The following is a 15,166-nucleotide window of genomic DNA, read 5'->3' as shown; positions in this document are numbered from 1 at the left end:
TTAATTTGCCAAATGGAAATAGTTTGATTTCTAAGGGCAGTCTTAATACTGGAGAAGCAAATTGGAAAAAATTAAACATTATTGAATAGAAGTAATGAGAAGGATGGGAGGGGAAAAATTGCAGGTTTAATTCAACAAGGCATGTCAGCATCTGTCATTAATGCAACAATATGATCATGTTCTTTAGCATGCTGTATACACCTCGAGCTTTCCAATTATTCACTTCCTCTGCTTCTCTAACAGACAGAGAATGATACTTGGCATGGTGGGGGGAAGGTTGAAGATAGTTAAAAAAGAAAAGGTGGAAGCAGTAATCTCCACCTGCTGTGCACATAAAATTGTATGTCAAAACTATAATATAGGTATAAGCTAACTAATTAGGACTAGCAATGTGTAATTTATATAGATACTGGATTAAGAGCATGAAACAAATTTTATTCTTTATATAAGTTATTAAATTATAAACATTAATAAATTAACATTTTAAAGCTAACATGATAAAGTCTAGAAAATATTATGAAATAAAATTTGAAATTTTACTAGACTCATAAAAGAAATAAACTTGGTTAGTAAAAGGAATTGGTAAAGAGTGGCATCCACCTATATTAGATTTGAGAAACTTCACAGAATACACATGCAAATGCAAAATCTCAGTGTCCTGGGAAAAGACATTAGCCTTTGAGAGATGCATAGATGTCAAGACTATCCTTGAAAGAAACAAGAAATAAAAGCTCTAAAACAGGCTGCAGATCCCAAAGGCAGTAAGGAAACCAACACCTACTTGTAGCTCTGCCTTATCACCTACCTTCTTGTGCCACTGTAACAAACAGGGCAGAGCTGCACATACTCTTCCATTTCTATTTTTGTTTCCTTTTTTACATTTATTTAATTTTTTTTATTTTATGTGCATTAGTGTGAAGGTGTCAGATATCTTGGAATTGGCATTACAGACAGTTGTGAGCTGCCATGTGGGTGCTGGGAATTGAACCCCGGTCCTTCGGAAGAACAGACACTGCTTCTCCTCAGAGTCCCCATCATGCTATCTATTTCTCTCGCTGAAGCCTGAACTCCTCTCAAGAGCTCTGGCCATGCTGTTGTCTGCTGGTCTACCTATGGAGTTAAATAAATCTTAGACCTTCGTGGTACAGAATCTTTCTCAGTGTCCTCTGCAGTATCAGAGACATTCCTGTATCAGTAATAAAAATCAAAGCAGGCTACACTTTGTGAAGTTCCCTACCACACTCAATAAGTTTCCCAGAAGGCTTTGTGTGAATCATGGAGGCCCACCAGCCTAGAGCTACATCCTATTTCCACTCCACTTGGAAACAACAGAACCAGTGCAACCTGCAGGCCCATCTGTGTTCTTTCATCAGACACAGTGAACAAACATCTTCCCTGCAGAATGCTGGCTAACAAGGAGAGATCCAGCTACTATGTTTGACTAACCAGTGTATTTTTACATACTTGGTATACAACTCAGTCTTCCCCTCATTACAACTGCATGTTCACACAATACACTACGAAGACTTCTGCTCAATTTCTTACACTCTTGAAAACAAACAAACATAATTTTCCATACCATGTTTATGCTTATATTCTAGAAACTGATTTCTCCAAAAGGTTATCAGTCCAACAACATTGAAAACCAATCTTTCCAATAATTTACCAAGAAGAGAAACACATACACTCAACAAAATCTTTTTAAATTACAACTATGACTTTTTAAATCATTACTCTGAAACTTAGTAAAGAAAAATAGTTTGTGGGAGTGTATCTGTGTGTCTGCATGTCCCTGTGTGCAGGTGTATATGCCTGTAGGATCCATTTGTTTCCCTCTCCTTAGCACCACCATGTCCAGCTTGTGTTTGTTGTTGTGTTTTCATTTGTTTGTTTGTTAACAGAGGGTTCTGGGGATGAAAAACACTGTTGACTGAGTTATTGCCTGAGCCCAAAAGAAATATATTTCTGAAGATTCTTCTTCTCACTTCTGGGGAATTACAAAAGTGCATAGGAATCTGGGTTAAGGTTGGGAGACAGTAGGCATTCTCCTTTGTCTTTCTGTTGGCATCTGGAACATTCATCCCATTAGAACTGCTCATTCACTGAATTATGAAAGTAGTTTTCAAGTTTTATTTTTACCCTTTTAAGGCAGAATATTTGCTAGCAAGTCATCCATAATCATTAAATTAATTCTAAAAACATGAGAACATAATTAAACTGACTTCGAACCTTGAGAGGATAAGAATTGTTTTAAAAATATTTTTAAATCCTGCTAAATGGTGATTAAATTAGGTAAGTTCAAAGAACATTTAACTTCGGTTTTTATTCTGTCAAATGATATGCTTTCAGTTTTAATATAAATGTTCAAACTTTTTAATGCTCATAATTTTTACAGGGAATAAAACATGGTGTTACATTTAGAAATCCTAATGTTTATCACCATCTGATGCTGTCATGGAAGCAAGTGCTACTTGCACAGTCTTAAGAAGTGAGAATTGCAGTTCCTTTGACTGATGACAATGTAATTATCCTTTCACTGTCAAAACAGAGGTGACTTCCCTTCCTCGCACACATGATTAAACATACAAATTCATGCTACGCGCTGAATGTCTGAATCTGAATGAGCAAGATACACGAACAACACAGCTTAGTGATGATCAAAACCAAGTGTGCAGCAGCCCAGTGCAAACATTTTCATCAGCCTTCCTCCTGTAGAAGCTCGTGTCTAAGCATCCACACGAGCTTTCAACATAATGTCATATCATCTGCAACAACGGGTACAAAAATAACCAGCAGGGAAAAGCCACAGTGAGCATAAATGTCTGTGGGTAGTGTAAATGACTTTATTAATGCATACAAAAGCCAGCCTTTGGAAAAGCACAAGCCTATTTGCACAAGATCTTTGGGACACTCCCAGGGCCACCTTAGGTGATGACATCCTACCTGGTCTTTAAGCTGTTGCAGGGAAGTCTGAAGGTTCAGAATCTGACTGAAGAGTGGACTCTGCAGGACAGACTTGAGGAGACTCAGTTTGTCTTCATTTGCAACATCCCCACGTTCCTTCAGCTTGCTTTGCAAGCGCTCTGCTGCCTGCAGGGCACGGTTTTTATCTATTCCAAAAGGAAGCATCAGTCAATAATAGGAGTCAAAAAGCTAGTCAACTCTATGATGACTCTATGCCTTTAGAATTTCTAAAACAATCTCCCAAGTGCACAGTATTGTCATATTTGAACTGTGTGCAAAGCTATACAAGTGTACATATTTTTAAGTCAGTGTAAGGACACTTAATAATTTAAAGATTTTTTTTTCTCAAAATTAATAGTGTTACTTGCATATGCTTCAAAACAACCCTGCTACTTCTTGACATTTAGTACCTAAAGGGAGACTACACCCTCTCCTCTGGTCCTTTAAGTCTCCTACAGTCACGTTCATTTGAAAGCAGGAGCAGTGTTTAGTACATACTTAGGCAAACAGTTGTAAAGTCACAGAAACTGATGCAAATGATGTGTAACGGAATTCAGTGCCAGATGTTTTAACCTTAAAAATCTGATCTCTTCTTAAAAAAAAAAAGATAAATAAAACATGTTTACACATAAGAAAAAAAGGGTAATTAACTCATTAATAGGTGGATGTGGATGAGACTGATGAATCACATCCAAAATACAAGAGGCCTAGAGAATCTGAAGCACTAACCAAGGACAATGCATGGTCTGGACCTAGGTCCTCTGCACATAAGTAGCTGATGGGGATCTTAGGGTTCATGTGGGCCAACATGGTCAGGTGAGGGGGGATATCTCTGACATGAACTATGTTCCCTGCTTTTTAATCATTTCTCCCTGATGAGACTGCCCTACCAGACCACAGGGGTGGAAGATGAACTCAATCCTCATGTGAATAGCTAAGCTGGAGTGTGTGGGTAGGGAGGGATCCCCTTCTGAGGAATAGGGGAGGCGGGATGTGGGAGGGAGGATGGGACTGGGAGGAAAAAAGGGAAGGGACTATAGTCCAGATGTAAATTTAATTAATTAATAAAAAATGAAAAATAAAGTATTCTATACTTAGTAACTTAGCAATATTAAATAATAAATATTTCAAAAGTATTATTTCAGCCCTTGGAGTATTTTCCCCTAAAATTAAATCGCATATTTATAAAGTTTCAAACCAAAATAATTCAAATAACTATTAAAACATTTTGAATCAGGTACCTTATGAAAGTGAGAATTTTAGTATGCCCTTATAGTTCTAGAAACTTACATATAGCTTCTACCAGTGAATTTCAGCATATTCCTACATTATACAAGCATAGGTTCTTAAACTTTGTACTTCAAATTTGTTTTTTTTTTCAAATGGAGACTGTTCAAATATGTCCTAATACAGTCATGATGAGAGCATGTACTTCTATTGCCAACCACAATAATCAGAAAAATGGGATTGTAATAAGGGACAGTGCTTATAGAACCATATCTGGCATGCCACAAACACTCCCAATCAAATATAAAGTCATGTTGATCATAAGAACATAAACACAAATAAGCTGAAATAAACAGTATTCTTCCTGAAGAAATTCTAATCAAAGAATGATTAAGATACGCATGAAAATTTTGTTTGTTCTGTGTCAAATTTTCCATGGTAAGTCAGAACACAAATCTATCACTAATGTGCACATCAAATCTTAGAAGATATGCTGCTTAGTAACAGAATAAAATCCAGAAAGCAACAGTTCAGTGAGAGCCAGACTCTCCCTTTCCTTCTCCTACACTGTTCTAACCACCTATGATTCAATGAGGACTGAAGTATAGAAAATCTATCCACACAGAATTTTCTGATTAGAGTAGGAATGGGTCCGTATTTAAAATATTACAAAAAAAAAAAAAAAAAAAAAATAAAAAATAAATAAAATAAAATATTACAACAGCTCTCTTTCCTTTTATTGTCCCAATCCCTCAAAAAGGGCAACTGTGGAGGCGTCATCCACATGCAAGAGTGAACTACATGTCCCCTTCAGTATGCAGGCTTCCAAGAGCTGCCTCGCAAAGGCACAGTGCTGACATGTTGCAATCTGCAGTGTCACCACACCTGCCAGCCAATTGTCTCTAACACTGCAGTGCAGTGTGGGAAAGATAGTAACACAGAACCAGGGGAAAGCTGATCACTCAACCAAAATTATGTCTTGCAGAAATTAAACAATTTTAGTAAATGAAACTGGAGAGATGATTACTGTCCCATCAGGCAGCTCTTTACCTATACAAACACAAGTGAGAATCACAATCCTGTTTGAGAATTAACTTATGTTCAGCTTTCCAGTGAAACCCAAAAGCCATAATTGGGTTCATAAAATAGAGCAGAACTTCTATTAACTTATTAAAACTCATAATTTGCAGACTCTCATGTTTACTTATTATGAATTATTTGGTTTACACAGCCATGTGGATAAAATTGCACAAATACAGAAATCCACTACCTGGTTCAAGGATCCTGGATAAAGAAATGTAAATCTAAGTTACTGTAGCTATGTAGAAGATGACATCCTGAAAAGCAGTAAAAGCATGTTCATTTCTGACAAAAACTGGGAGAAAAGAAAACTCTTACCTATGGTTTCCAACATCTTTTCCAAAGTTCAGTGTTCTCTATAATGATGCAAACCACCAGCTAAAATGAAACTCTGAGGAGAAAAGAAATAAAATGGAGTCATTATATTTTAATAGAAACTAAAGACTAAAAAGTGCTTAATGTTATTATAATTCTTTTATTAAAACTGTATTGACAAGTGCAACAGTTTGCATCATATGCAGCAAAGAAATAATTTTAAAACTTTGATAATAGCTGCAATAATAATAAGGTAAAAGTTCTGTTCTAGACCAGAGGACAAAGTCTCCAATGCATTTCCTTTGCAGCTTCTCAATAAGGACAACTGTCATCATTTGTTTGTTTGGTTGGTTGTTTTGAGACAGGCATTTTGAATTACAGACCTTCATGCCAAAGAACAAGAGGGTCACTTGTGTGTGCAGAAGAAATTCTGTGATCAAAACCATGAAATGCTGTGACATTATCCCAAATGTCCACAGCCCGAACTGGGAGACAATACACACGCCACTGAAAATAAACTGTGACATGCTCATAGGCTCAGAAGAGGAAGCAGAAGGCAGAAGCAGAGGGATGGATGACTCCAATGACAGAGCATCCTACAGACAGAACAGTACCAATGCACAAATGAGCTCACAGAGACAGTGCACCACACAAACGTCTGCACAGGTTCAAACCAGATTGGGAGGAGGGGTCATAGAACTGAAAGAAAGAGTGGATATAGGCTCCCACCTCATAACAAGAAGCTAGTTATAACTGATAGCTGCTAGCAAAGAACAAAAATCAGTTTTCTCCAATGGAGTATCACTGGGAATATGAACCACGTCAGGGCAGGCCACATGTCGAGGGGTAGTTGGCCTACACAAAATGAATTTCAGTGTTTTTTGTGTACTTTTTGATTCACTGTGCTTTGTTTTGATACTTTTTTTTGTCTTACTGGTCTTTTGCTTGTTTACTTTTTGGTTTGTGGTGTGTGTGTGTGTGTGTGCGCGCGCGCGCGCGCGCGCAATATAAAGTTGGGGAGATAGGGAGGGAAAAATGATCTGGGAGGAGCTGCAGTATGTCAAAATATACTGTATAAAAAAAGTTTAAATAAAAGAATATATAATAAAATAAATTAACCTTCCCTTCTTAATTTACTTATCTATTTTGAATCTGAGTATATTTAGAAGTAATACTAAAAACAAGTTTTGAAAAGAAAAATGTTGCTGGTATACCCAATAAATTCTAGGTCAATACAGGTTCCCTAGGAAAACTCAGACAGATGGACAGTGTTAAGGACATGCTTAGAAGCTTGCCGGCTTGCAAATAATTTGCAGAGCAGATCTCATCAGAGAAAAACACTGTTGCCCATAGTCAGCTACAAACCAGTTATGTAGAAATAGACTCTCATGTTCCCCCTCCGCTTACCATAAGGGTCAAAAAAAAAAAAAAAGGAAAGGAAAGGGAAAAGAAAAAGGAAAAAGGAAAGAAAAGGAAGAAGGAAGGAAGGAAGGGAGAAGAGAAGAGAAGAGAAGAGAAGAGAAGAGAAGAGAAGAGAAGAGAAGAGAAGAAAAGAAAAGAAAAGAAAAGAAAAGAAAAGAAAAGAAAAGAAAAGAAAAGAAAAGAAAAGAAAAGAAAAGAAAAGAAAAGAAAAGAAAAAGCCAGCTCAGTGGCAAGTCACAGACAGTAATTTCCATATGAGAGCATTACTCCTGCAGATTTCAGAAATTTAAAGCAATACAAAACAAAAGAAAAAGTAGTCCCACAGTTTGCCCACTCTGATGTTCCTAAAATAAAAGCATAACTTTCAGAGGTTTCCATAGGATTTACATATCAACAACTGTGACAGGACAAGAACATATTTTTTAAGTTGTTCATTTCTATGACCTATACCCTATCCCAAAAATTCAAACTCGTAAGTACAGACCTGTGGGAAAGAAAAAAAAAAATCAAGTCTACTGCCTCCAAACTACTGCCACTAATTCTTCTATTCGCCTCCCAATTCTTCACTCTTTACACCTCAACATTATATGTTACTGTATAACATAGGCAAGTACAAAGCCCCCATAAGCTGAGCAGCGTTCAAAGCACATTATTCAATTATTCTCTTAATCCTCACAGCCCACTCCCATAAGAGGAACCAGACAAGTCTCTTGACTCAGATGACATCACCAGTATGAAGCCAAGATCTGAACACATACGGTCTGGATCCAGAGTGCACAGTTCAAATACTATGAAATGCTGCCTCTCAACAAGAGAAATATTCACCCCACAATTTTTCTCCTTTTCAATGGCAAAATCACCATGAAAACCATTTTCTTCTCTCCTACTTTGCTCTCTGTTGGTCTGATAAAACCCTGACCATAACCAACTTGGGGAGAACAGTTTATCTGATTTCCATTTCCCCAACACAATCCGTCACTGAAGGAAGTCAGAGCAGAAACTGAAGCAGGAACCTGGACACTGAAACTGAAGTAGAGGTCATAGAAGAATGCTGCTTACTGTTTGCTCTTAAGGCTTACTTATATAACCCAGGACTATCTGCCCAGGGGTAGCACAGCCCACAGTGGGTAAGACCCTTTTATAGCAGTCATTAATCAAGGAAAGGCCGATATAATGGAGGCATTTTCAACTGGGGTTTCCACTTCCTAGACGACCCTAGTTTATGTCAATTTGATAAACAAACAAAAAACAAAAGAAAACCAACTAAGCAGCACATCTAGACAAGAGTAAGCCAATGGGAAAAAAAGCTATTCTCAGTATAAATGAAGTAGAGTGGTACAGACATTCAACACAGCCAACTGTCCGCACAATCTGATCCAGTTGGATCTATGTATTTTTAGAACCTGTTAGTAGTCCTGTCAACAAAAGATAACATTTATCACTTATATGATGTTCATCTATTTTAAACAAATCAATTTTAAAATGCAATATTTTAAGAAAAATGCCTAAGATAAAGTAAGCCTACTTATATTAATGTACAAAACATGGCTGTTGCATTTCAAGGGTTAGGACTAAATCCACCAACACAGGGAGAATCACAGAAGCTGTGGCTCCCCACTAGCAACCACCCATGTGTTCTGCTTATAATCATCTGGTTATAAATGAACCTAAAGTCTGTTCAATAAACATGCATTCGGAAGCCTGCGACACATCAATCGTCACCCAGTGGATTTTGCATTAGGGAGATACAGCATCTTGAGGGCAAGGATTGTCACTCTCTTGCCACCCATAGTACCCTTTGGTGCCCCACAGAGTGTTCTCCTATCTTCCAGACAAGAAGGGTGTGAGGGCATCACAAAATCACAGAGCTCTTAAGTGGGGGAAGCTGGACTTGAAATTCCCTCTGCCTGATTTCCAAGCCCACAATCTTATCATACTGCCCCTATTTATTTAAAAAGTCTCATTATATAACCTAAGTGGTATTATATAGTCCTTCCTCATGCTCTTCCCTCAGCCTCCCAAGGATAAGAAGGATGAGCCACTGAACTAAGCTTCTATCTCCTATTTTCATATTGTCCTGAAAATAAAACCACATGGTAGAGGAATCAATTTTTTTAAATAGAATGTGTGTAAGATATTGTATTAAGCTACTACTACTTGTATTAAATAAGAGAATATAAGATTCATTATAGGTAGAGATTAATAGATACATATTTTTAAAAAGCATAAATATGCATATTTATAAAAACTATCCATGGCTTTTACAAGAATGCTCACAGTGAAACATGGTTACGCCAGAGAGGTGAACAGGAACCACTGCACACCGCTTTCTTTAATTTTGCATCTTAATTGAGCACATCCAGATTGAAAAAATAAACACAATGCCTACTCAAGTTTGAAATATAAAAAAGGAATAATTTCTTAATGTATATTTCTTAACAATATTTCAGAGATAGTTATACTAAAGTCTAATTAGATGTATATCCAATATTGAAATTTAACTGACCATTTTATTGACAATCTTATTATCTTTGTATTTGTTTAGGAATGCAATGTTAGTTCTGTGTGCTTTCTGTAAATGTTCATGATAATGGCAGTTCCCAGATCCTTAATATATCTGAAGAATTTCCCTGTGACCAGATGATTGCCCAACAATGGATTGATAACACTATTTTTTTTTTTTTTGCAAGGAATGAAAAATAAACTGAATATGTAGTTTTACTGAAGAGCAAGCACTAATTGGCCACTTTGCTCTCCGGCAAGCTGTTCTGGAAGCAGACAGCACAGGCATTCTACAGCAGAGAGTCAACGGTTCACACAGCAAAGCATTCTGAATGCACAGGTCTCACGGCAACTAACATGTAAAAATGCTGTTCTTTCATTTCAGTTTGCTTTCTACTTGCTGTGAGAACACCATGATCAAGAGTAAGTTCTAGAGAAAGGGTTTATTTCATCTTGCAAGCTACAGTCCACCATGAAAGAATGCCAGGGCAGGAACTGGAACAGAGGCCATAGAAGGATACTTCTTACCGACTTGCTCTTCAAGGCCCACTCAGGCAGCTCTAACGCAATCCAGGACCAGAGGTGCCATCACCCACAGCAGGCTTGGCCCTCTGGCACCCATCATCAAACAAACAAAACTCTACAGGCTTGCTTACAGGCCAGTTGGACAAAGGCATTTTACAGCTGAGGTTCCTTCTTCCCTGATGACCCCAGTCTGTGTCACGTTGACAAACCCCCAAAATAAACAAACACCGAATCAGCACACATAGAAATAATTCTCTGAAGAGGGGCTAAATGAAATGCACATTTTTCTAGTTATTACACTAAATTCTTACTAAAAATAAATAAAAATAAAACAGTAAAAGCTCATTGTACTGGTTGTGGCTCACCAAAGTGGCTCAGCATTTAAATTTATGTCTCTGCATTTAAATTTAGCATCTGGCCCCTTGAGGGATGCCTCAGCACTTCCTGGATCTAGCAGACAAAAGCTAGGATATAATCCCCCACAGGGAGTTTGCCCTACCTGCAACTGTTCTGAGAACATAATGTACATTTTCAGTTATAATTGCTACTTTGCAACAGCAACACTTAACTGCTGTCCCCAAGGCAGGAACACAGCACGGCATCTATCCCAGCACAATGGTCCAGTAGCTACAAGCAGCCTCTGACCAGCACCCTAAAGGAGGTTTTTACTCTCAAGTTCACATGTTCACGGTCATAAATCTTTCTGAAGTCCTACAATAATTCCAGATTTTATTAATTCTAAACTTACTCCAAAGGCAAATAAATTTAACTTTATAAACCGACTCACATACTGATCGATACTCTCTCTTATTCATATGTGCTCCCTTTATAAGGCTGTAGGGTAAAATCTCTCAAAAGTGAAAAGACTAACTTTGGGGTTAGAAAAAATTTTGTTTTTTACTGAGTCAGCCAAGGCACATAGTCATGATCACGGGACTGCCACGTTGTCAGGTGGCAGAAGAGAGAAATGAGGACAGTCTAAGAATTCAATGGTAAGTGACTGGAGAAATAGTAAACACAACAAAAAGAAAGACACAGGACGAGAAGCAAGAGAAAGTGTCCTGGAGAGACAGTCTTCATACTGCTCACAGAGTCTTAAACAATGGGAGCTAGGCCTGATGGTGAGTGCTACCTGTGGAAAGGCCATGCGCCAGCCACCTTCTGAATACAGAACTTTCTTACCTTTGACAGACATACTGAGGCTGGGGGTACGTAAATACCAAATTATTGAGAGTTTGGATTCCATCTGAAGTTTATTTTGGTGAAGCATGTGATAAGATCAGATTGTATTTCAGAAAGGTAACCCTTAATGGTATAAAAGATATGCAAAATGCAAGGGAAACTAGAAATGAGATCATGCAAGAGGGATGTTCAAAACACACAAGAAAATAAAAATAAATGAGAATGGAAAACAGATCCAACAATCAGTTAAGAGCTGAAGCCACAACACTTACTAATACAAGTAAAAGCAAGCACAGGATGGATGCCAGCATCCTGCATGTGTTACTGAGGAGATGGCAACGCCAGTCATCAAGACAGAGGGCCAGGCCAGTGGCACAACCCTAAGGGCCAGGCCAGTGGCACACTCACTATGGAAAAAAAAATGTATCCTGGCCAACCGATGCAATGGCTGAGTAGTTCCAGTTCCTCTGGGTGTTGCTAGGGATTGAACCACAATCCCTCTATTTCTGCAGCCAGGGCATTTTATAAAGCAATTAAGGTTTGATCAGCTCAGAAGAGTGGACTCTAATCTGGTTAACACTGGTGGCATTTTTGAAGAGTGATCTCCCTAAAGGTATAGAGAAAGACCTTATGTGGAAATAGCCAGGAGATTTTCAACAAGCCAGGAAGAACCCTCACCAGAATGTGAGGCAGAATGTCATAAAAGACCCTGAACTTTCCAAATCCAGAACTCTAAGAGCATAAATTTCTACTGTCTAAGCCATGAGCTTAATGTATTTATTGGATATTTCCCATGTAGCCCATGGCAGTACAGTGTCCAGGTGGATTACATAGTAATGGGAAGAGGGAATGCCTCTGACATAATCTGATTGGCCTGCTCTTTGATCACCTCCCCCTGAGGGGGGAGCAGCCTTACCAGGCCACAGTAGAGGACAATGCAGCCACTTTTGATGAGAACTGATAGACTAAGATCAGAAAGGAGAGGAGAACCTCCCCTATCAGTGGACTTGGGGAGTGGCATGCATGCAGAAAGGGGAGGGAGGGTGGGATCGGGAGGGGAGGAGGGAGGAGCTTATGGGGGGATACAAAATGAATAAAGTGTAATTAATAAAAAATTAAAAAAAAAAAGATCCGCTGCTCTCTTCTGGCATGCAGGCACAACTGCAGACAGAACATTGTATACATACATACATACATACATACATACATACATACATACATAAATATTTAAAAAAAGCAAATGGTAACCTAAACATAAATCTGTCTCAGTTAAAATAAATTTATTCTCTCTCACAGATATTCAAATGACAAAGCAATATAATGACTTTACAATATAGGATGATACCAAAGATAGGAAACTGTAAAAAAGCCCAGTCACATAAACAAGCTCATAAGCAGAAACCATTGCTTTAACTGGGAACCCACTTGCTTCAAAGAAGTTTATGCTATGTGGTGTTGGTCCTCAGTTATACATTGTAAATTATAATTTGTACTGCTTTTGAGTTAAATTCTTTCATTCCCTGCTTGTCCTCCACTATGATGTCAGTTCTAGGGCTGAAAAGAGCTCCAAACCACTTGTGGCTGGCAGAGTATGTGCTCACTGGGGTTGGTCCACATACATCAGTGGTTTCTGGGTTTGTTACTTAGAGCCATTGCTACCTTTCAACGATCAAGCTGGTGGAACATTTTTAAAGAGTATCAGATAAACAATTCTGCATAGTTATTCCGTTATTTTATGCCCTTCCTTCTCCAAGTTCATCAAGTTTTTTTTTTTTTTTCTTTTAAGACTCAAAAACACAAAATATGGTTCTGATACCATGTCTTTGGCACTTACCTCACTTAATTTCCACCCACATCCTTGTATGACAGGACCCTGCTCTCAAGTCAACTCCCATCAGCATACTGACTCAGGAAACGATGATGCCTCTAATGAAGATTTACTCTCTTCTGTTCTCTCACTCCCTAGTGAAAGTCAGAGGAATTTGGGGGGTTGGGCAGTTTGGCCCTGTTCACCACCATATTTTCAGTGTTAAGGGCCAAGATACCAGATGCCACACATATTTCTTGGACAGAACCAGGCATAGGGATTTCTCCAAGAACGACTCTGGCAAATAAATATGTCAATACAAGGAGATACCAGATGCATCCAGGAACCCACAAAACACTCCCTCTGACACTGTCTTTTCTTGAGAGACCTCAGACAAACAGAAGGAGAAGCTCTGTGGCACAGAATTCTCAGGTGTGATTCCTGTACTGGAAATGGATTCTCTAGAGAAGTTACTTTTGGCTCTTGCTGTTTGTCCTTTTGCCTGCCTGGAACAAGGCAATTCCCCAGTGACCCTGGGCACATTGTGTCCTTGGTGCATAAAATGCATGAAGACTCAGCCATCCCCATGGACACAGAAACATAGCTCTCAGTTAGCCTGAAGAGTTTGTAGCTGTAGGATGAGGGGCTGGTACCGAAATGTCTGTCCTTCCCTGGCTGCCTACTCAGGCACAGGATTTCCATTGAGTTGGTGAGATGGAGGAGCCAATCCTGAGCAGAACAATATGTGGCTTTGTTAGCTCTAACTGAGAGATTCCTCAGTGGGAGTCTGAAAAGGTAGTGAATAGAGACAATATTTCCTTCACAGAAAAACACCATGGAATTAGCAAACTGGGAGGAGTGTGGGGAGGCAAGGCTCTCTTTGTCTAACTACCTCAAGTTTATACAAAATATACAAGTCTCCCAAGGTCATTTTCTACGGTTCCCTTCTAGCCCCTAAAAATAATTTTATTTCAAACACCTTCCCTTACTTTTTACAAAGTGTTTCTCCAGTTCTTGAACCTTTCCTTCAGAAAGCAAGAGTGTTGTCTACCATATAGCCTATGTAGTTACCCTGAGTTATAAAACTCTGCATGTAATTAGATATTTTCATCTCTCCTCATCAATCAGTGCTTCTAAATTCAGTTTGTGGCTTCCCTGATTTCCCTTTGCTGAATCCGAACAGGAGTAAAGAGAAAGTTCACAGATCAACTCCAGAAAAGGCAGGCTCATATTTCTAATCAGACATCGCCTGGTAAGAAAGCAGCACATTAGAGGAATAGTGGCCACTTTCTCTCCTGTACTATGCTTGTGGTGATAATGGCTTGTGAGCACTGTTGGTTGAGTTCCAGGTCCGTTCAGAGAAAAGCCATGCAGGGACTGTAAGAAAGCTGAGCGGCTGTGAGTGAACATACCATGCCTTTCTAAGCCCATTCTTCACAATGGTTTCCAAGGAGCACTTCAAACCCTCAAATTCAGCTGGTATAAAGCAACAATACTTTCTTTCACAATTATTAATGCTTAATTATTTTAGAATAGTAAAATCTCAAAGTTTTCTCTCTAAGCCTGCAAACAGCAGATCTTAGAGACAGAAGCACAGCACCCAAGAGTTTAGTGTAGCTGTCATTATGAGCCTTTAGATACTAAACATCACATATGAAGACTTTATATACCAAAACATCAAAACTTATCTAAAATCAATTCAACTACAAAAGAATTTGGAAATGGAGAAAAAGGAAGGCAGGAGGAAAGATTAAAGCCTTGGCCATATTCCATATCATTTTCCTGATTGAGAAAAGTAACCTTGCTCCTTAGACACAATCTACTATCAAATACTCCCTTAAATATATTACCACTGAAACATCTAACATGCAGGGTGAGTTGTAATCTACTAATGAAAGCAACAATCTGGCTTTTTGCAGCTTTTAAGATGTGCTGTTCACTAACCGCTCTTAATACAATTGTATCTTGCCAGACATGTGAATGCACAAGATTAGCCCCAGCACTTGGGAGTTTAGAGGCAGAGGGATCTCTGAGTTCGAAGCTTGGTCTACCTGGAGAGTTCCAGGACAGCCAGGACTACAAAGAGAAACCTGTCTTGGAAAATATACAAACAAAATTGTATCTAAGTATTGTCTGCTATTA

The 15,166-nt window shown here is 38.6% G+C and overlaps 1 protein-coding gene across 4 annotated transcripts in view; it reads right to left on the bottom strand.

Moving 5' to 3' along the window:
* Positions 1-15,166, bottom strand: part of Mpdz (multiple PDZ domain crumbs cell polarity complex component) — a 169,500-nt gene that overhangs the window by 139,269 nt on the left and 15,065 nt on the right. For all 4 annotated transcript variants that reach the window (XM_055629876.1, XM_055629885.1, XM_055629895.1 and 1 more), the window contains exons 2-3: positions 5,590-5,662; positions 2,944-3,110 (exon numbers count right to left, since the gene is read on the bottom strand). In XM_055629876.1, coding sequence (XP_055485851.1) covers positions 2,944-3,110; positions 5,590-5,605 — 183 coding nt within the window. In that variant the 5' untranslated portion in view covers positions 5,606-5,662. The remainder of the gene's footprint in view (positions 1-2,943; positions 3,111-5,589; positions 5,663-15,166) is intronic.

The sequence above is a fragment of the Psammomys obesus genome, unplaced genomic scaffold (genome assembly GCF_907164565.1).
Source record: "Psammomys obesus unplaced genomic scaffold, mPsaObe1.curated_primary_1811, whole genome shotgun sequence".
Taxonomy (NCBI): Eukaryota; Metazoa; Chordata; class Mammalia; order Rodentia; family Muridae; genus Psammomys; species Psammomys obesus.
The sequence above is the reverse complement of the archived record's forward strand: the minus strand, read 5'-3'. Positions and strand labels throughout refer to the sequence as shown.